Source organism: Pongo abelii, chromosome 11 (genome assembly GCF_028885655.2).
Source record: "Pongo abelii isolate AG06213 chromosome 11, NHGRI_mPonAbe1-v2.0_pri, whole genome shotgun sequence".
Lineage (NCBI taxonomy): Eukaryota > Metazoa > Chordata > Mammalia > Primates > Hominidae > Pongo > Pongo abelii.
Genome location: NC_071996.2, coordinates 77,675,005 through 77,696,685, shown reverse-complemented (window position 1 = coordinate 77,696,685; position 21,681 = coordinate 77,675,005). Strand labels below are relative to the sequence as shown.

Genomic DNA, 21,681 nt, shown 5'->3' with positions numbered 1-21,681 from the left:
AAAATTAACAATGTAGCTGTATTGGTGAGATTATTGCTATAAATGATGAAGTTAGGACCTCTGACCAGATTCATATTATTTAAGCTTTTTCATTTCACCTTCTTTGATATTTTTTACGTCCTAGACATAGAATTACGTGGTCCTCTCTAAAATATGTCTGTCTACTCAGTCCATATCAGGCAATGTGCTGTGCTCTGGGGATACCAAGGAAAAGATATGTTCTGCCTTCAAGAAATTCCCAGTCTGGTAGAGGTAGCAAACAAGTACACCAAAAGTTACAATCCAGTGTGATAAGTACTATGGAAGAGATCTATATGTATACACACAAAAGTATATGGCTGTGGGAACACAGAAATAGGCACCTAACTTATTTTCCTGTGCATTCTAAACTGTTCTGAGTTGACACTTAAATATTTAGCAAGACAAAAAAGAGGGGATAAAGACAACGGTATGTATTTAGCTAGCAATTTCAAACTGTTACTTTTGTAAGTCAAGACAAATACTGGTTATTTCATATGGTTCAAACTAATGTGAAGGTAGCAAGGGTATGAGAGGCTTGAAGCATCACTAGTGTTTGGTGTTAAAGGATAGAGTATATCAGAAGAGCAGTGAGAGTTGAAAATCATTATGGTCACCATCACCAGATTGTAAAAGATTGTATATTCTTGACTAAAAATAAATATCCAGCCCATTTCCTGTTACAGGATTTAATGAGAGAAACTTGTAGACATCAGTCTCAAAATCAAGCTGACAGGATGGGTAATATACATTGGGTAATATACATTGGATTATTCATAACATGGTTTCATCAATAGTGTCATTAATACTGAACTATAATTAGCAGTATTGACACCAGTTGGAGAAGGTGTTTTCTAAATGACAGCTTCTTTTCAAGCCAAACTGTTTTAAATTTTACCTTCTGTACTTTGATTACTATCTACCCATTCTTGCCTCAAATACAGTATTCTAAATAATCTAATCTTTTAATTAACGGTTTAGAGTTATTATGAGCATCAATTTTTGTTCTGTACTTAAATACAGTGATGTAATTCATTGTTATTGGGGTGTGAGGAACTGTTTGACCCAATAGACTTGCCTTTAGATTGCTTAACTTTTATTATTTGATTTTTATGTTTCTGTCACTTATCACTTAAGGAGGCCCAAGTCTGCTAAATTATTTTATTTATTTTTTTTGAGACGGAGTCTCACTCTGTCACCAAGGCTGGAGTGCAGTGGCACAATCTCACCTCACTGCAGCCTCTGCTTCCTGGGTTCAAGCAGTTCTCCTGCCTCAGCCTCCCGAGTAGCGAGTAGCTGGGATTAGAGGTACCTGCCACCACGCCCAACTAATTTTTGTATTTTTTGTAGAGACAGGGTTTCACCAGTTGGCCAGGCTGGTCTTGAACTCCTGACCTCAAGTGATACAACTGCCTCGGCCTCCCAAAGTGCTGGGATCACAGGCGTGAGCCACCATGTCAGCCTGCTAAATTATTTTACATTCAGCTTTCTGGTTAAGAAACAAGGTAGAAAATGTCATGCCTGAGCTTTTATGTACACCTGTTTGCTATATTTTCTAATTTACTTTTTGGTTCATGGATGAAATCTGAATGGTTATAGTTACTGTGTAAGTCCAAGTAAGTAGAGGTATTTGTAAGTTAAGAATTTTTTATGTTACCAGTTTATTAAATTCATATTATTTCTAACTCTTGAGTATTGGTAATGATCACTGACTTACATGTTTTTAATATTCGGGGTAACTCAAAGGAATTAGTCGGACTTGCTCAATTTGGAACTTTTTACCAGATTAATGTATCCCAAACAATGGCTGAAGTACTCATTCTGAAGATTAGAACAAATCTCCATTGACGTAGCAGATTTAAATTTAGATGTGTACAAATTGCCTGGGTCAAAGGCAACTGAGCCATTTAAATGTTATATCTAGTTTCATTGGTTTCAGTGTCCAGCAAGAGTGCCTTGCAGTGAATTTTAGGTATCCATAATTCTTTGGTTATTTTGGTTTCCCCTGTGGAGCTTTTCTTGGTTTCTAGGAAACTAGAAACTTGCTTATTTGAATTTCTAGGATGAATTTTTTCATTTTTAAGTGAATGGAATCAGTGAAAATTCATCCTGACTGCCTTGATGTTTCTTTTTAAATAATCAGAAGAGCATGCAACATATATAAAATAAAAATACTTTCAACAGGTTACCTGTAATATATAAGAAGTCCCAGGGAAATGGAAACAATTTTGAAATATGCTATCCAGTTGTGCCATTATCTTAAATTTTTATTCAAGTTACAGCTTTTTAATAAATGCTAAAATATAAAAGCTGCCATGTACTGATTAGACATTTAATCAGCATATTTTCTTTGTTTTTAATGTTCTGCCAGTGATGTCCAATTTTATACTTTAATCCTTGCTTGTTTTAAACAGTAAAAAATATGTTTAGTCTGTGGTAAGGTACATAAGTTGTTTCTTCTCCAGAGTGAAGTCACCCTGCTGAGAAATGAAGTGGCACAGCTGAAACAGCTTCTTCTGGCTCATAAAGATTGCCCTGTAACCGCCATGCAGAAGAAATCTGGCTATCATAGTGAGTAATGTTCCATTACCTATAGCCTTAGGCTACGTCAGTGAAATACCATCAGAGTGAACTGAGCTGCTACTTTAAAAATGGAGACTGCGCTTCTAATATTTAAGATTAAATATCAGAATGTCTGTAAGGTTATTATAGAATGCAGTAGAGAGGTATACTTTTTTAGAATCTAGAGAGTTTGAGTTTTCCTGTTTCTAGCTTTTTTCCTAAGCATTGCCTTAGATCAACAAAATGGATTAGCTAATAATTTAAAATATACTGTAAGTACTTGATGATATTTTGTTCATCTTCTCAGGGTAACACTTTGTCTTAGATTGACAGGGTGAAACACTACTTTTTTCCCAGCCTCCATTCATTAATGATGATATTTTTCTTTTTAAAATCAGCTGACTGCCTTTAACAATATATGATATCCCTTTACGGTATCAGATCCTATTGTTCTTTCTTAGATAATGTCAGCATTGTGTAATGTTTTTATTGTTGTAAACCTTTATATTGAGATATCTAGTTAGTTATAAAAATGCTAAAACAGGAACAGTAGTTAAATTATCTGCTTGTAAGTTTCCTGCTAAATGTTTTCCCAAAGAATGAGATTCTTTTGTTTTCAGCATTTTAGAGGTTAATTGTGCCTTTTCCTTTTTGCAATGTCCTTTTTTGATAAGATGCACAGTGTTGGAACCAGCTGTTACTCTTGAATAAATGGCCAATTTTGTCCATAGTATACAAATTTGTAACAACAGAGTTGGGAATGCATTAGGCAACATTTATAATATATAACCCACAGCTTTAGTCTTTATGATTTAGTGATATTTCAGGATATTTGTAAATGTGAAGATTGTTTCAACCATATGTATCCACTTCATTTTAATTTGCCAGTGTCAGTAATTCAAAAGAAAGAAACATTTTGTATTGGATGCAAACAGTTCCTCAGGTGGTCACGATAAAACTTAATGGCCACCATCTTTACTTGTAGTCATTGTAAGCAGTTTCATCAGAATGGGCAATATTTTTTAATTTAAAAGATTCCGTAGATTTAGCAACTCTCAATTGCCGTATATATTTAGAACGCTGATTTTTGTCAGTTTTGAGCATATAAATCTTGGTTATTTGATATCTAGTAATTTTGACAGGATGGTGAAACACATTGTGGAGTAAATTGGAACCATATAGAAATATGTTTGGGATTTATATTAACAATGATTGCTTCAGGGATGAGGCCATTACGGTTCCCATCTGACTTAACAACATAATTTCCTATAGAAGCTACTAGTTCAGCATTTATGCATACGTGATTTTCTTAACAAGAAATCTCTCTTGGATTTTGATAGTTTAAAAGGAAATAAACAAATTATTTTATAAAATTAAAAGGAAATTAACTGTTCTCTTAAATTGTATCCAATTCAAAATTACCTGTAATTTTTAAATCTTTGATAATTTATTAGATAATCCCAACAGTTTTGACTCTATTATCCAGGGAATGTATGCTCAGCAGATGCAAACCAGTTATTCATTTGACAATCGATTTACAAGATATCTTAAGTGTATAGATGCGTGGGTTTATATACTGTATACTTAAATGACTGAAAATCTAGATTAATACATTTTTAGTACATAGAGTACTAAGTTATGAGAATATAAGAAATGAATAGGATATTTTTGTTGTTTGGAAATAATCCTATCTTTATTCCTGTCTAGTCATGTAGATAATCAAATTAACTGAAATATAGTTCTACCATAAAATTAATTCTCTTCAGCTCTTGGGAGATAATTGGATTTTGTAGAAATTTTCAAATAATTTATATTTTCAAATTTGAAATCTTGGAAATAAGTCTGACTTCTCTGTTGTGTAGTAGTAAAAATAGATACAGAGATTGACTAAGTGAATACCTTTGAAAAATTTACACTCTTCATTATGTTGTAGCACACAGCTCTTGCTAACAGTGGTGAGTTGTAATACTAGCTAAATCTTTAAAAACATTTGTGAATCAAAACTAAGATTTAGTAGAAATTAAGGAATGTTACAAAATCTTTCAAGTAAAGGTGGAAGTACTAAGTCACAGCCATAGGGTCTGTCCCGCCCAGTTTTAGCACTGAAAGTCCTACTTACTAAGAAGACCCCTCAGTCGTGGGAAAACCATGACAGTTAAGTCACCCCAACAGTTAAGTAATATAAAACCTGAATGAAAATAATAAGAGTACATTTTAAATATTTGGGTTCCATGAAGAATAAAGCACAAAAGTGATCTTATTGCCATGAATTAACATTCTTTAGATCTGGGCATAATTAAAGTTGTATTATAATTGTCTCTATAATTATAAATGGGAAGAAAAGCTTCTTGGGGACTAATCAACCACAAATACTTTTATTACTGAAAATCTGTATAGGCCAGGCACTGTGGCTTATCCCTTGTAAGCCCAACACTCTGGGAGGCCAAGGCGGGAAGATTGTTTGAGCCCATGAATTCAAGACCAGTCTGGGTGAAATAGCGGGACCCCATCTCTACAAAAAATAAAGTTTAAAAAAGCCAGGCATTTTGGCACACACCTATAGTCCCAGCTACTTGAGAGGCTGAGGCAAGAGGATCACTTGAGCCCAAGAGTTCAAGGCTGCAGTGAGCTTTGATCGTGCCATAGCACTCCAGCCTCGGTGACAGGGAGACCCTATCTCAAATAAGAAAAAGAAACTTGTGGACATAGGTAGAGAACTTTCAAGATTACTGAATTGCCAAACAGCTGGTTTCTTTTAGCTTAGGTAGAGCTGGAAGTGGCTCTTTGAGTACAGCATGGTTTTCTGTATCTCTCTAGTGCTTGTGATTACACCAGTCATTTTCTCCCCTCACCTAGAAATGGACATAGGTGCAAATATATCACATTGTAAAGGTATTTGATGTGTATGTAAGGTTTATAATTACATAATTGTGAGTACCTGATTCTTTGTACTGCTTAAAGATTTCTTTACCTAATTCTGAAAGTCTGTAGGTAAGCATTCATCCCTTATAATTTACTGTTTCATTTTGAGTTGTTGCCTCCAGTATGTATTTACATTTCCTTATACCACTCATCACAGATCAGCCTCTTTATTTTTAAAAGCTGGTGTGTCCCTTGAACTCAACATTCAGGGAAACGTCAGCCTGTTGTTCTTTTAAAGAATAGTGGTGAAGTTAGAATGGTGATCATTAAAAATTCAGGAAACAACAGGTGCTAGAGAGGATGTGGAGAAATGGGAACACTTTTACACTGTTTGTGGGACTGTAAACTAGTTCAACCATTGTGGAAGTCAGTGTGGCGATTCCTCAGGGATCTTGAACTAGAAATACCATTTGACCCAGCCATCCCATTACTGGCTATTTACCCAAAGGATTATAAATCATGCTGCTATAAAGGCACATGCAAACATATGTTTATTGCAGCACTATTCACAATAGCAAAGTCTTGGAACCAAGCCAAATGTCCAACAATGATAGACTGGATTAAGAAAATGTGGCACATATACACCATGGAATACTATGCAGCCATAAAAAATGATGAATTCATGTCCTTTGTAGGGACATGGATGAAGCTGGAAACCATCATTCTCAGCAAACTGAAAAACCAAGGACAAAAAACCAAACACCGCATGTTCTCACTCATAGGTGGGAATTGAACAATGAGAACACATGGACACAGGAAGGGGGACATCACACACCGGGGCCTGTTGTGGGGTGGGGGGAGGGGGAGGGATAGCATTGGGAGATATACCTAATGTTGGATGACGAGTTAATGGGTGCAGCACACCAACATGGCACATGTATACGTATGTAACTAACCTGCACGTTGTGCACATGTACCCTAAAACTTAAAAATCACATAAAAATACTTTAAAAAAAAAAGACTAGTGGTGAAATAAACAAATAGAGCTTTTTAGTATTCCCTCCAGTTAAACTGTCATTGCCAGTATTTTGTTTTCTTTATACATGTAATGATTGTATTGGCTATCTTAATAACTGAATTATAAATATTTTATAACATTCATTACTGCTTGATCAGAAAAGTAGGGGGGTGAAGGAGAGGGGCAACTAGTTGAGAAACTACCTATTGGGTGCTATGTTCACTGTTTTGGTGATAGGTTCAACAGAAGCCCAGACCCCAGGATTGCACAATATACCCATGTAACACACCTGCATATGTACCATCTGAATCTATAATTTTTTTTTAAGTATTCATTCTGTTTTATATAATTTTAAAAGGATTACTACTTCTGGTGGTTGGTGGTGGTGGTGGTGGTGTTGTTTTATTGTACCTTGAGGTCAAGTATCCAGGGGTATGGTTTTGATTTATAGCATGTTATAGAGAAGATGGGGTCCCATCTCATTAATGTATTTTAAAACCTGCTTTTCAAAAATGCATGGATTTGAGGCAGATGTTGAAAAATTCTGTGAAAACTATATTTCAGAAAATGCACAAAATTAATAATTTTATTTTAGCTAAAGTTGACACTACCAGGTATCACCCTCTCCATCTTCTACATTGCAAATCATAGGCTAAGTCCTGCTTCATAAGATGTCCACAATTTTTTTCACTAATTGACTTTCAGAATGGGCATCTGGCCATTAGTAAGCAGGCCAATACACATTCTTAGATTTGATTTTAAAAGCCTACTTATTGTCACTCCTAAACACTGAATAAGAAAAGTTTTAATGCCAAGTGAAAAAAGCAAGGTGCAAAAGAATACATCCAGTGTGATACTGTTTTTAAAGTGTTTCAAAATAAACAAAGCTGAACTATATTGCTTAGGGATACATACCTATGTGGTAAAACTACAAAGAAAAAACAAGAGAATGGTTAAAGAAATGTCAGAGTGGTGATTACCTTTGGTGAGGACAGGAACCTCCAGGAAGCAGAAGTGTTAATAGCAATGTTCTCTCTTAAGTTGGCGGCTCGGTTCCCAGGTGTTCATGTTATCACTGTTCGTCATAACTTACATATACTATAAATATTTGTGTGTGTTATCTATATCAAATTTTTACTAAATGAAATTACTGGATTCTGTTCTATTAAAATAAGGATGTAAGAGACTTGTTCAGGTCTAAATATTTGCAGATTTATTTTTGTAAATATTTAGAATGCCCTTTCCTTAATATCTTTTCAGTTGCAGTGTTTAGAGTTTTATATGGATTTTTACTTGAATCCCAATTTATTCATGCAACTATAACAGCTGGTGGCATTTAGATTCTAAATACTGCTTATTCTCCTATGTATGCATCATTAGAATCAGGTGTTATAATCATCCATGGCTGCAATAGATGGAAAATCAGTCAGAATAAATACAGTTCTGGAGAATGCAGAGGGAATAATTTGAAGATATAATTTGTATGTAAGAATTCATTTTGTTTATGCATGTGGTTATACATTTTTATCTTGTAATAAGAATGACATGTAGGCCAACCAGACTGAGTTTGTTAAATGTGATACTTAATGTTTGATTGTATCTGTAAGAGACTGTCTTCCAAACTCTACCTCATTTTCTTTCTTTAACACTATTTAGCAAATATTTCTTCAGCTCTATTCCATAAGGCAGTGGGCACCCAGATGTTTCCATATGCATGGTTGTGCCTTCTTTTGACCTATTGCAGGTAAAATTGCCTACTTCATGACCTATATCAATTCCTGTAATACCAACTTGTCTAATCAGTTTTGTAAGATACTTTCTAACTTTTTACTCTGTATATTGCCTCAGCATACTGGTGCATTCTTACTGATTTTAGGAAAATGAATAATTTTTCTTTTTTCCACCCAGCTGCTGATAAAGATGATAGTTCAGAAGACATTTCAGTGCCGAGTAGTCCACATACAGAAGCTATACAGCATAGTTCGGTCAGCACATCCAATGGAGTCAGTTCAACCTCCAAGGCAGAAGCTGTAGCCACTTCAGTCCTCACCCAGATGGCGGACCAGAGTACAGAGCCTGCTCTTTCACAGATCGTTATGGCTCCTTCCTCCCAGTCACAGCCCTCAGGAAGTTGATTAAAAACCTGCAGTACAACAGTTTTAGATACTCATTAGTGACTTCAAAGGGAAATCAAGGAAAGACCAGTTTCCATTTATGCGAAATCTGTGGTTGTAAATTTTTTTTTTTTTACTTGAAATTAAATTTGGCTCTAAAGTTGGTGTAGCAGCAGTTGATCAGACTGAAAAACAGTTTTTAGTCTCTGGAAAAAGACTGATTTTGCTTTTTTTATAAATATTATTAGATTTATTAATTTTTTCTGTGCTCAATGTGTAAATTGTATTATAATTCATTGTGATTTATTTCACTTTTAATTTGCTGGTGTTTTAATAAATGGGGGTGTTACTGAATCTTTCTTCCCACTTCCATTTCTTTTGACCGCCCCTTAACCCTCAACTGTGATGGTAGTAGTATTATCATTTATACCAAAGTTTCGCATAGTCCCTGTTGACTTTGTAATGTTAACGGAGTCATAAAAGCACTAGGCAAGAGAAAGATAGAAATTTGCTTTTAATCTTTTTGCCTTTTATTTTGCACATTATGCAAAAGGAAAAACATTAAAGAACACTTTTTTTAAAGTGAGTGAAAACATGGTAAAGACATACAGTGCTTTTGTGCGCATTGTTAAGCTAAATCAAGGTCATTTATAATCATTTTCCTTTTTTATTTAAGAGTTTAAGTAAACATTTTAGAATTTTCAGCATTTCAAAAATGATTTTATTTTTCAAGTCTTAAATTCAATATTTTACACCTATGTTTTGAGGCTAAAAAATATGAAATTATATAATGTATGATACAGGGTTATCAAATATCTAATAATTTTTGAAATTAGCTCTTGTTTTTGTTTTTTTGTTGTTGTTTTTACAGATTTCAGGTTACAAACTGCAAAGTTTATGCATAATTAAGTATGGTATGGTTGCCAGAAAAGCCTAAAATTACTACTTAGAAAATTTAAGACTGTTTACCCCCATTGTCTTGTACTTGCGAGCTAACTTGTACTTATTCTTGTGAAAGCACTGTCATCTTTTAGTAGCAAATTTTGATAATGTTTCTCGTGGAAAAAAAAAATCAGTATCTATCTTTAGAACAATGTAATTACAATGTGGGAAGTGTGCATGAATGAGAGAGAGTGTGTGTGTGTGTGTGTCTGTGTGTGTGTGTGTGCGCGCGTGTGTGTCTTTCAATAGTTTATGCCAGCAATCTTTGCTTGAATGTTTAACGATGCCTTCAGTGTGATGCTGGCCAATAGATGATTGCAGTTTAAAATGTCATTATTGTGCAGGCTTGGATAACTAACATTCCATGATGTAGCTTGTTTCTGATGAGATGATTGTAGGTACATTTTTCTCATTATTCAATCATCTGTGGGATACTTAGTTTTCTAATGTGCCATTATCTATTTTTATTCTGCAGTTATGTTCAAAATACAGTACATATTTTAAAATAGAATAAATTGTTAAACATAAAATTTTAAAAGTAGTAGATGTGCGTAAGAAAACTTTGTAAAATAGTTATGAGTCCTACCCAGTAGCAACTTCTGGCATTCAAGCAGGATTCCACTATGTAAATATCTGTAATGCATTTATAATAAGTTGTGTAGTTTGTCCTGCATCCATACTACACTATTTGCTAAAGTCTCAGTGCCATCTCCTGATGAGACTGACATTTCAAAAGTCTGTATGGAATATCCTTGATAATTCAAGGAAATATCCCTCCTGCCTAAGTTCCAAACTGGGAAACATTCAAATTATATAAATGACATTTCAGGACTTTAAGTATGAAGATAATGGGAATTTTATTGTTTTGCTTTTTAAAATGAGAGCATTTTTATTTGATAATTCTTAAATTTTTAATTTTTAACTAATTTCATTATTTTAAAGTAATCAGTTTTTCAAATCATGATTTTGATATCATTATTCTAAGGAGTTATCTCAAAGGCACAAAATATGAATTCTGCAAGAAGGCTATTTTTTATTGTAGTTTGAATGGGTTAGGAAAAGCCTCAATTTTTCACTCTTTAGTCCTTCAGTACATTTTTCTTTCATCTTATTACTTATGCAAGTTAAGGTTCTTTGGTAACAGAATTCTTGCAACTGTAAAATAAAACTACATAGATGTAAGAAGTCATGTAAACGGTTAACAAGCTTACCAAGGTTAGCAAAAGTTTCATTGTAAATCAATCTGTACTGAGCAAATAAAAATCATTATTAGTTGTATAAACACAAATTCCATTTTGACTTTCAGGATGTCATACTACTTCTGTACCTAGCATTTTCAGTCCTTATTTGCAATGTTACACAAACTGTACTATTTTCTTTTATGTGCAGTTTGCATGAGTAAACCATCAGAGAATAAATTCTATCTTTAAATTATGTTCATAATTTGCTTGTTCTCTTACCTTTCCTTCATAAAGTAACATCACCAGATAATGATTTTTTTTTTTCCTTCAGGACATTTATTAACTGAGAAGAACCTGAGATTCTTTCTAGTTCTGTGATAAAATTCATTCATTCCTTTTAACTGCAGGGTACTTGGGCCTTATTCCTCTCTGCACTCACTTTGCATCCCATTTATATATAATGAATTATATAATTATATAATTCATATGCAATTCCCCACACCCCTGAACTTTAGTCACAGATCCACCTGCCTTTGGCATCCTTTGGTGATGGCCTGACAAAACATCTGAAACATTACATGTCCAACACTGAACTGCTAAACAGCTCACCCTACCCTCAAACATATCTCCCACAAACTTTCACAAGTCAATTGATGACAATACAATTCTTCAAGTTGCTTAAGCTAGAACAACCTTGTTGTCACCCTTGATTTTCTTTCTCTCAGCCCACATCCAGTCCGTCAAGAAATACTATTTGCTTTCCCCTCAAAACAATCCAGAATTCAACCACATATCACCATTTATACCACTTTCATCCTAATCTGTGCCTTTATGATTCCTCATGCAATTACTGTACTTGCTTCATAAGTGTCTTTTCACTTTCACCCCTGCCCACCACAGCCCATCCTCAATACAGCAGCCAGAGCGATGCTTTTAAAACTTTTGTCAGGTGACAGCACTGCTCTGCCTAGAATCCTGGAGTGGCTCCCCTATTTCATTCAGAGCTTGAAGATGGCCCACAAAGCCCAAAGATGATTTATTCCACATCCCATCCCATTGTGTCTCTGACCTCATCTGCCACATTGTTTTGTCAGTGAACGTTTGAGTGCTACTAGGTGCCTGAGGTTGCTCTAAGCACTTGAAGTAACACAACGGCCAAAAGCAAAAATCTCTGCCTTTGTAGAGGCCACATTCTAAAGATGGTGGGAGGATGTTGGGAAATGTAATCAAGTCAATTACGTGTTATATTAGAAGTGGTACATGCTAAGTGAAGAAGCAGACTTACACCAGTTTTGCTGGAGAGTGTGTGGAGTGACCGTTTTAGTCATATCTGTTAGATATGACCAATCTGAGGAGATGCATGGCTATTTTTTAACAAACATTCTACCAATGTGCTTAAGGTAGATTATGTGATATAGATAAAAAGTTGCATGAAGGCAAGCTGATGTATTTCTATAACAGGTTAACACATGATCAAACAGGTTAACAAAAGGTCAAACTCATGTTAGTCTTGACTTCAGAGGACAGGAAAGATAATCTCGTCTATGGTGTGTACTTACTATTAAATGTAGTTTTGCTAATTCTACATCTATGAGACTATAGGATATGATGGATGACCATATTTGAGATTATCACGAGAGAATCCTATTTATTCCAAGGCCCTCATCTTAGATAAATAGACATGAACAAACACACACACCCAAAATACCTAGAGAACACAGTTATCAAAGCAATTAGTTCTAAATAGACATTTAGAAGAACTAATTTTTAAATCTGACATTTCTAGATTGGCCACAGAATAGTTACTTTTGAAGCAAAGTTATGCCGTTTTATTTCTATCCAGTGTAGTTACGAAAAATCATTTCTGAAAACTTAATACAAATGAACTTTTCCTGTAATTCTCTCACATGGCTTAAAACAACAGTACAGGTCTTTCCAGATTATCAGTAACTATATATTGAAATGTGGGTGTTCATAGAGTTAATACTTTGGTATTAAGATCCTAGAGAGCTAGCATCCTTCTGTGTGGAAAAAAAAATCTCAAAGTTTAGAATATTTCTAAAGTCCTTCCTGAAGAAATAAATGGTTCTACCATTTAAATATAAATGATGAGTTGCAAGTTACATACATTGCCATAGAATAGGTGCCATCAGTGAAAATGTTTCCAAAATTAAAAGACTTAATCTGAAATAGCAAAGGCCATGTGGCATTGGAACTTAAAATGGAAGAAAAAGCATGCATAGTTTTCTGTTGTAGTCCAAAGCACCAAATCAAAGGTTAATTGTAAAAATATCAAGTATGTCACAGCAATCAAACTGGAAGGGCTCTGTTAATAATGGGCAAGTGGCTTGCATCATTTTTCTTCAAATGTACATGCAATTTCTTCCAGTGGCTTTCCAAGAAGAGAAGATACCTCATTTTCATTACTGTTGCTAGTATACCCTTATCATGGTCACAGTGCCTTCCCTTGTCTCTATGTTGCATTAGATTTTACATGTGAGACATCATTTCTTGAGACATAATTTTTTGAACAAAACAATTGTATTGGTGTTATCTGCTTTATCTCAGTTATTTGGGAAAGTATTTCTTACTCTGAATCTCAAATTTTAACTATGGCAGTTATGTCAAGAATTGGCTTACTTTAGTCATTTTGCAGTATATTTTGCTTTCTAGGAAAGCATTAATAGAAAAAAACAGGAGAATATTCCCCCAAAACAGCTTCTTTTAAAGTTATTTTTGCTTAATAATTTTTAAAAGCATGTAAATTAAGAAGAGATGCTATTTTTCATAGGCTGACCCAAAAATTAGGCAAATTTTTATAAATTTTCCATTTTTTATGCATTTATAGTAGGCATATATATTTATGGGATACATGAGATGTTTTGATACAGGCATGCAATGCATAATCACATCACGTAAAAATGGGATGTTCATCCCCTCAGGTATTTATATTTTTTGTGTCAAATCAATTATTTCAGTTATTTTTAAATGTACAATTAAAGTATTGACTACCGTCGCCCTGTTGTATTATCAAATACTGGGTCTTCATTCGTTATATTTTTTTGTATCCGTTAACCATCCCCACTTCCTACTCACCCTCCCACTGCCCTTCCCAACCTCTGGTAACCATTCTTCTGTTCTCTGCCCCATATGTTAAATTGTTTTTATTTTTAGAACCCACAAAGTGAGGGGATGTGATATATATCTTTCTGTGCCTGGCTTATTTCACTTAGCATAATGACCCCCAGTTCCATCCATGTTGTTGGAAATAACAGGATCTCATTCTTTTTTATGACTCCATTATGTAGTTACCACATTTTCTTTTTCCATTGATCTGTTGATGGACACATTGGCTGCTTCTAAATTTTGGCTATTGTGAACGGAACTGCAACAAACATAGGAGTGCAGATGGCTCTTCAATATACTGACTTCCTTTCTTTTAGGTATACACCTAGCAGTGAGATTACTGGATCATATGGTAGCTTTGTTTTTAGGTTTTTGAGGAACCTCCAAACTGTTCTCCACAGTGGTTATACTTTTACACTCCCACCAACATTGTATGAGGATTCCCTTTTCTCTATGTCCTTGCCAGCATTTGTTACTGCAGTCTTTTGGATAAAAGCCATTTTGCCTGGGGTGAGAGGGTATCTCATTGTTTTGATTTGCATTTCTCTGTTGATAGTGATGTTGAACACCTTTTCATATATGCCTGTTTGCCATTTGTATGTCTTTTGAGAAATGTCTATTCAAATCTTTGGCCCATTTTAAAATCAGATTTTTAGATTTTTTTCCTGTAGATCTAGTTGAGCTTTTTATATATTCTGGTTATAAATCTCTTTCAGACAAGTAGTTTGCAAATATTTTCTCCCATTCTGTGGGTTGTCTCTTCACTTTGTTGATTGTTTTTTTGTTTGCTTCTTGTTTTTTGGGTTTTTTGTTTTTGTTTTTTGCTGTGCAAGCTTTTTAAGTCAATGTGATCCCATTTGTCCATTTTTTCATTGGTTGCCTGTGCTTGTGATTTGTTATTCAAGAAATTTTTGCCCAGACCAATGTCCTAGAGAATTTCCCCAATTTTTTTTGGTAGTAGTTTCATAGTTAAGAGGTCTTAGATTTCAGTCTTTAATTCATTTTTATTTGATTTTTTTATATGACGAGAGAGGGGTGTAGTTTCATACTTCTGCGTATGGATATCCATTTCTCCCAGCACCGTTTGTTGAAGAGACTGTCTTTTCTCCAGTGTGTTTTTGTCACCTTTGTTGCAAATGAGTTCACTATAGGTGTCTGGATTTATTTCTGGGTTCACTATTCTATTCCATTGGTCTATGTGCCTTTTTATGCCAGTACCATGCTGTTTGGACTACTATAGCTCTATATAATTTGAAGTCGGGTAATGTGATTCCTCGAGTTTTGTTCTTTTTGCTTAGGAAAGCTTTGGCTACTTTGGGTCTTTTGTGCTTCCATGTACAATTTAAGGATTGTTTTTCTATTTCTGTGAAGAATGTGATTGGTATTTTGATAGGGATTGTGTTGAATCTGTAGATTGCTTTGGGTAGTATGAACATTTTAAGAATATTGGTTCTTCCAATCTATGAATATGGAATATCTTTCCATTTGGTGGTGTCCTTTTCTATTTCTTGCATCAGCGTGTGATAGTTTTCAATATTGCAATCTTTCACATCTTAAGTTAATTCCTAGATATTTATTTGTGGCTATTGTAAGTGGTATTACATTTTTTATTTCCTTTTCAGATTGTTCGTCACTGTTGGCATATAGAAATGCTACTGATTCTTATATGTTGATGTTGTATCCTGCAATTTTACTAAATTTATCAGTCCTAATAATTTTCTGGTGTAGTCTTTAGGTTTTATTAAATATAAGATCATAGCATCTGCAGACAAAGATAATTTGACTTCTGCCTTTCGAATTTGGATGCTCTTTATTTCTTGTCTGATTACTCTAGCTAGGACTTCCAGTGCTATGTTGAATAACAGTGTTGACAGTGGGCATCCTTGTCATGTTCCAGATCTCAGAGAAAAGGCTTTCAGCTTTCTCCCATTCTGTATGACACTGGCTGTGGGTCTTTCATATATGGCTTTTATTATGTTGAAGTATGTTCCTTCTATACCCAGTTGTTTGAGGGTTATTATGAAGGGATGTTGAATTTTATCAAATGCTTTTTCATCATCAATTGAAATGATCATATGGTTTTTATCCTTCATTCTGTCGATGTGATGCATCACATTGATTGATTTGCATATGTTAAACCATCCTTGCACCCCAGGAATAAATCCCACTTGGTCATGTTGAATGATCTTTTAATACATTACTGAATTTGGTTTGCTATTATTTTGTTGAAGATTTTTGCATCCATATTCGTCAGACATATTGGCTGGTAGTTTTCTTTTTATGTTGTATTTGTGTCTAGTTTTGGTATCAGGGTAATACTGGCCTCATAGAATGAGTTTAGAAGTATTTCCTTCTCTATTTTTTGGAATAGTTTGAGTACGATTGGTATTAGTTCTTCTTTAAACATTTGATAGAATTCAACAGTGAAGCCATCAGGCCCTGGGCATTTCTTTACTGGGAGACTTCATTACAGCTTCAGTCTTTTTACTTGTATATTGATATCTTTATTCAGGTTTAGGAAATTCTCTGTTATCCTGCTGAATAAACTTTCTACCCCTATCTCTGTCTCTACCTCCTCTATAAGGACAATAACTCTTAGATTCGCCCTATTGAGGCTGTTTTCTAGATGCTGTAGGTATTCCTCATTGGTTATTTATCTTCTTTTTTCTCCTCTCTGTATTTTCAAATTAAGCTCACTAATTCTTTCTTCTGCTTGATCATTGCTGCTATTAAAAGACTCGTGTTCTTCAGTATGCCAATTGCATTTTTCAGCTCCAGCATTTCTGCTTGTTTCTGTTTAATCATTTTAATCTCTTTGTTAAATGTATCTGATAGAATTCTGAACTCCTTTTCTGTGTTATCTTGAATTTCTTTGCATTTCCTCAAGCATGGCTATTTTGAATTCTCTGAAAGGTCAGAGAATATCTTTGTTTCTCCAGGATTGCTCCCTAGTGCCTTTTTTAGTTCATCTGGTGAGGTCATGTTTTCCTGGATGGCGCTGATGCATGTAGATGTTCTTCAGCGTCTGGGCATTTTAGAGTTAGGTATTTATTGTAGACATCAGTCTGGGCTTGTTTGTCCTTTTTGGGAACACTTTCAAGATATTCGAAAGGACTCAAGTGTTGTGATCTAAGCTGTACCTGTTTTAGGAGGCACCCCAAGCCCAGTAATGCTGTGGTTCTTGCAGACTTGTAGAGGTACTGCCTTAATGCTCTTGGATGAAATCCAGAAGAACTCTCTGGATTACCAGGCGGAGACTGTTGTTTTCTTAATTTTTCCTAAGTGAACGGAGTCTTTCTCTCTGTTCTGAGCCATACGGAACTGGGGGTGGTGTGACACAAGCACTCCTGTGGCCACAAACACTAGGACTGCACTGGGTCAGATCTGAATTTGGCACAGCACCAGGTCTTGCCCAACCTTTCTATAACCTCTCATTGGCTATGACCTATGTTCGCTCAAGGCCCTGGAGCTCTAAAATCAGCAGGTGGCAAAGCTATTCAGGCCTCTGTCCTTCTCTTCAGGGTAGCAAGTTAGTTCACCCAGGCCCTGGGTTTGTCCAGAGGTGCCATCCAGGAGCCAGGGACTGGAGTCAAAACTGTTAGAAGTCTACCAGCCAAGACTGGTGTTCTATTGTACTGTGGCTCAACTGGCACTCAAACCATAAGACACAGTCCTTCACACTCTTCCCTACCCTTTCCAAAGGCAAAAGAGCCTCACCAAGTGGCCACTGCCACCACAGGCCCACAGGGAGTACCTCAAGACTACCACCAATGTTCCCTTAAGGGCCAAGGGCTCTTAGGTGAGATTGTGATGAATGCTGCCTTCCCTGGGACTCACCCTTCAGGGCAGTGGGCTCCCCTCTGGCCGAGGCAGGTCCAGAAATGCCATCCAAGAGCCACGTCCTGGAATTGGGGACACCAAGACCCTACTTGGTGCTCTACCCCGCTATGGCTGAGCTGGTATCTAAGGTGGAAGACAAACCCCCCCTTTGCTTTTCCATCCACTTTCTCAAGTGGAAGGAATCTCACCCCATAGCCACCACAGCTGGGAATGTGCTGTACTTGCCTGAAGCCAGCAAGTTTCAAGAGGCTCGCTGAAGGCCCTCAACATAGTACCTGAGTATCGCTGCTGGTTATTCAGGGCCCAAAGGCTCTTCAGTTAGTAGGATTCTGCCAGGACTGGGTCCTTCCTTTCATGGAAGCAGGTTCCCTTCTGGTCTAGAGTATGTCTAGAAATGGGTCTGGGGGCTAGGGCCTGGAAAGGGGGCCTCATGATTCTGACCAATGCCCTATCTAGCTGTAGCTGAGCTGGGATCCAAGATGCAAGGCAAAGTCTTACCCACTCTTCCCTCTCCTCTCCTTAAGTGGAGGAAATGGGGTTATTTTGGAGCTTTGAGCTGTGCAACCTGGGGTTAGGGAAGGGATGATGCCAGCACTCACATAGTCACCCTGGCTGTGTCTCAGTAGGTTGTGTGCCCTGCTGTTCATTGTCTCTGGGCCCAGTTCAGCACTAAGATTCGCCTAGGAGTTGCATTCCTTGTGGCCTAGACTGCCTTTCAAGTGTTATCTGGAGCCCCAGAGCACTTCAGTCTGCGGTGGTGAGGCTTTTGGGAACTTAAGTTCAGGCCACTGGGACTGGCAATTCCCCTCTGGCTAGGGCTGCTTTCATTGCTCCCTTCGTGGGCGGGCATCAGCTGAGTTTGGGCCAGTTTTGTTTTCTAATTTTTGGTTTTTATGAAGGTGTTTCATTTTGTGTGTGTGTAGATAGTTGTTAAATTGGTGCCCTTGCTGTGGGGATAATCAGTGGAGATTTCTAGTCTGCCATCTTGCCCTGCCCCTACTCCCCAGATTTTTAATGTTATTTATTTAGCAGAATTTAAGATGGCAGCATTGTCTATTAGGAGTTTCTCATGAAGCACATACATTATATGATGTTTATGAGGAAATGAGAAAATTTGTGAATGCCATTATCTTTTTTCTTTTGTGACAGAGTCTCACTCCTTTACCCAGGCTGGACACAATCTCAGCTCACTGCACCCTCCATGTCCCGGGTTCAAGCAATACTCCTGCCTTAGCCTCCTGAGTAGCTGGCATTACAGGCGTGCACCACCATACCCGGCTAATTTTTGTATTTTTAGTAGAGATGGGGTTTCACTATGTTGGCCAGGCTGGTCTCGGACTCCTGACCTCAAGTGATGAAATGCTGGGTGTAATCATTACAGGCTTGAACCACCACTCCCGGCCAATGCCATTATCTTAAACCAACTTTGCATTATCAATAATACTGTATTACCTATTTTACTGAATTATTTTTTCCACTAGTTTTTTATCTCTATGTAATTTAAACATGTGGCTAGTTCCTAGGTCCATTTTTAGGAGGTGTGCTCATTAAAATTCATTTCATAGGGTCTAATTAAATAACATCAATTTGAATAAAGTGAGTTAGATAATATAACTATTCTAATGTAATTAATGAGGACATTTAAAAAATAATTCAACAGATAAACATTGACTTCCTCCCATGGCTAAATTATTAGGAAAATACCTTCTACATTACATCTTAAATTATTCAGCTCAGGTGGTGGTTTTTGAGAACACTTTCAACACCGTGAGGTAATATGCTGAATCATAAACAACCACGTCAGCCGCCTACATTAACATACTGCAAACAAGACTCTTCAGATCTTTTTCATGGCATTTAAGTCCAATTCAAATAAAACTTCAATTCTTTATGGACTAGAGTATATCTGTGACAAGGAAACATCAGATAACATTTTAAAAAGAATGTATGCTACCATTGTTATTTTTTTACTATCTGTAGAAGCTTTATACGTGCCCCAAAAGTAGCTATTTTTGAAAATGAGATTGATCAATAATTTAAACACTTGCACAAAATATATTGGTATGCCTGTTATAAGTGCATAGGCATGTATAATTTAAAATCACTTATAATTTAAAAGTTTTAGCCTCTTTTTTAAGATTTTCCTCTTGCCAGGTGTGATGACTCACATATGTAATCCCAGCACTATGGTAGGCTAAGGTGGAAGGATGACTTGAGCCTAGGAGTTCAAGACTAGCCTGGGCAACATACACCCTCTCTATATAAAAAATAAAAAAATTAGCTGGGCATAGTGGCACATGCCTATAGTCCCAGCAACTCAGGAAGCTGAGGTAGGAGGATTGCTTGACCCTGGGAGTTCAAGGCTACGGTAAGCTATAATCATACCACTGCACTCCAGTCTGGGTGACAGAGTGAGACCCTGTGTAAGGTAATGGATGTGCTTTGGTCAAGGATAGGCTGAGGTAAACATCCTGTATGACTTAGCAGGATTGGAATGCAGGCACATAATTCCATGTATAATGTAAACACAGCTATGTACATAACATGGGAAGGTCATCACTGGGCTCTACGTCACTATTGTCTGTAAAAGGTATAATTGCCCTGCTGACACTGTTCAGGCACTTGCGCCCAGAGAAAGAGAGAGAAAGCCGGAGATGTCTGTCTTGCAGACTGGCAAGAGGGAGCCAGGACACAGCTTGGCTTGCTTACACCCAGAGGGAAAGAGTTAAGCTGGTGACCCTGAAGGCAGAGCGAGCAGGAGAGTGCAGCTGTGTGTGGGAGCGGCAAGAACTGCAGAGTTAGAGCAAGCAACAGAGACAGAGACAGACAGTGTAAGAGAGCTGCTGAATAAAGCTGTATTTCACCTACCTGTGGCTCCACCCACTCCCTTTGGACCTCAGCATGGGCTGGAACCTGGACTTGAACCTAACACCCTTTCTCTACAAAAAATTAAAATATAAAATTATAAGCAAAACAGGTTTAAAAAAGTGAGGTATAAAAAGGGGATTAATTCAGCACAGACTTAAAAGACAACTCTATAGCAATAATTTAATATTTGATAAAAAGATAATTGCTTAGAAAATGTCATTTATCCAAGATGACTCTGTAAAAGTTAGAAAACCAAATATATCTGTAAACAATCAAGAAATGTAATTGGTGGTTAAATATCAAAAAACAAAATGAGAGAGACAAGAATCTACTTCTAGAGGCTTTGTAGGGAAGTTATTACAAAATCACTTAAAAATAATATATCACTTTACAGAGGACGAGCAGAAAAAAATCTCACCAACTCATTTTATGAGCTTAACACCTAATCAGACTGAAACATTAACACCCAAACCAGACTATGGCAGTTTGGTTATTTTTATTGTTCAGTGGTATTCCACTGTATGGTTATATCACAATATGTATATCCATTCACCCTTGATGAGTATTTAGATGGTAACTAGGTTTTTGATGGCAATGAATAAAGCTGCTATGAACATTTGAGTAAAAGTTATTGCATGACCATGTTTTTCTGTCTTTTGGGTCAATACCTAGGATTGGGAATCTTAGATCCTATGGCAAGTGTATATTCATAAGAAACTGCCAAACTGTTTTCCAAAGTGTGTGTACCATTTTATATGCCCACCAGCAGTGTGAAAATTCTAGTTGTTAAAATTTGACTAAGGATTTTTGCATACATGAGCTCATGAGGGTTATTGCTATGTAGTTTTCTTATAAGGTATGGGTATCAGGGTAATTCTGCCTTCATAAAATCAGTCAGGAAGTGTTTCCTCCTCTTTGGTTTTTGAGAAAGTTTACGAAGATTTTGCAGTATTTCTTCCTTAAATGAGATCTCAGAAAATTGTTCTGTCTACTTCTTTCTCCAGCCTTGGGTAGAGTGCTATAGTGTCTCTAATTTACTTTCTAATTGACTTACATTCACAAATCAGTACTCAGCCAAAGAGTCAAGGAGTCTCTCCTGCAGATCTCTGGAGATCCCTCATCTCTAGTGCTAATATACATCACTTTCTGT

General features: G+C 36.3%; 1 protein-coding gene across 6 annotated transcripts in view; it reads left to right on the top strand.

The window, feature by feature from the left end:
- The window catches only part of ATF2 (activating transcription factor 2), a 93,673-nt gene extending 82,714 nt beyond the window's left edge, over positions 1 to 10,959 (top strand). For 4 of the 6 annotated variants that reach the window (XM_054549525.1, XM_009237850.3, XM_063712620.1 and 1 more), the window contains 2 exons: positions 2,484 to 2,589; positions 8,369 to 10,959. In XM_054549525.1, coding sequence (XP_054405500.1) covers positions 2,484 to 2,589; positions 8,369 to 8,595 — 333 coding nt within the window. In that variant the 3' untranslated portion in view covers positions 8,596 to 10,959. The remainder of the gene's footprint in view (positions 1 to 2,483; positions 2,590 to 8,368) is intronic. The other 2 variants (XR_010135887.1, XR_008522860.1) reach the window with 1 other exon arrangement.
- Positions 10,960 to 21,681: the final 10,722 nt, after the last annotated feature.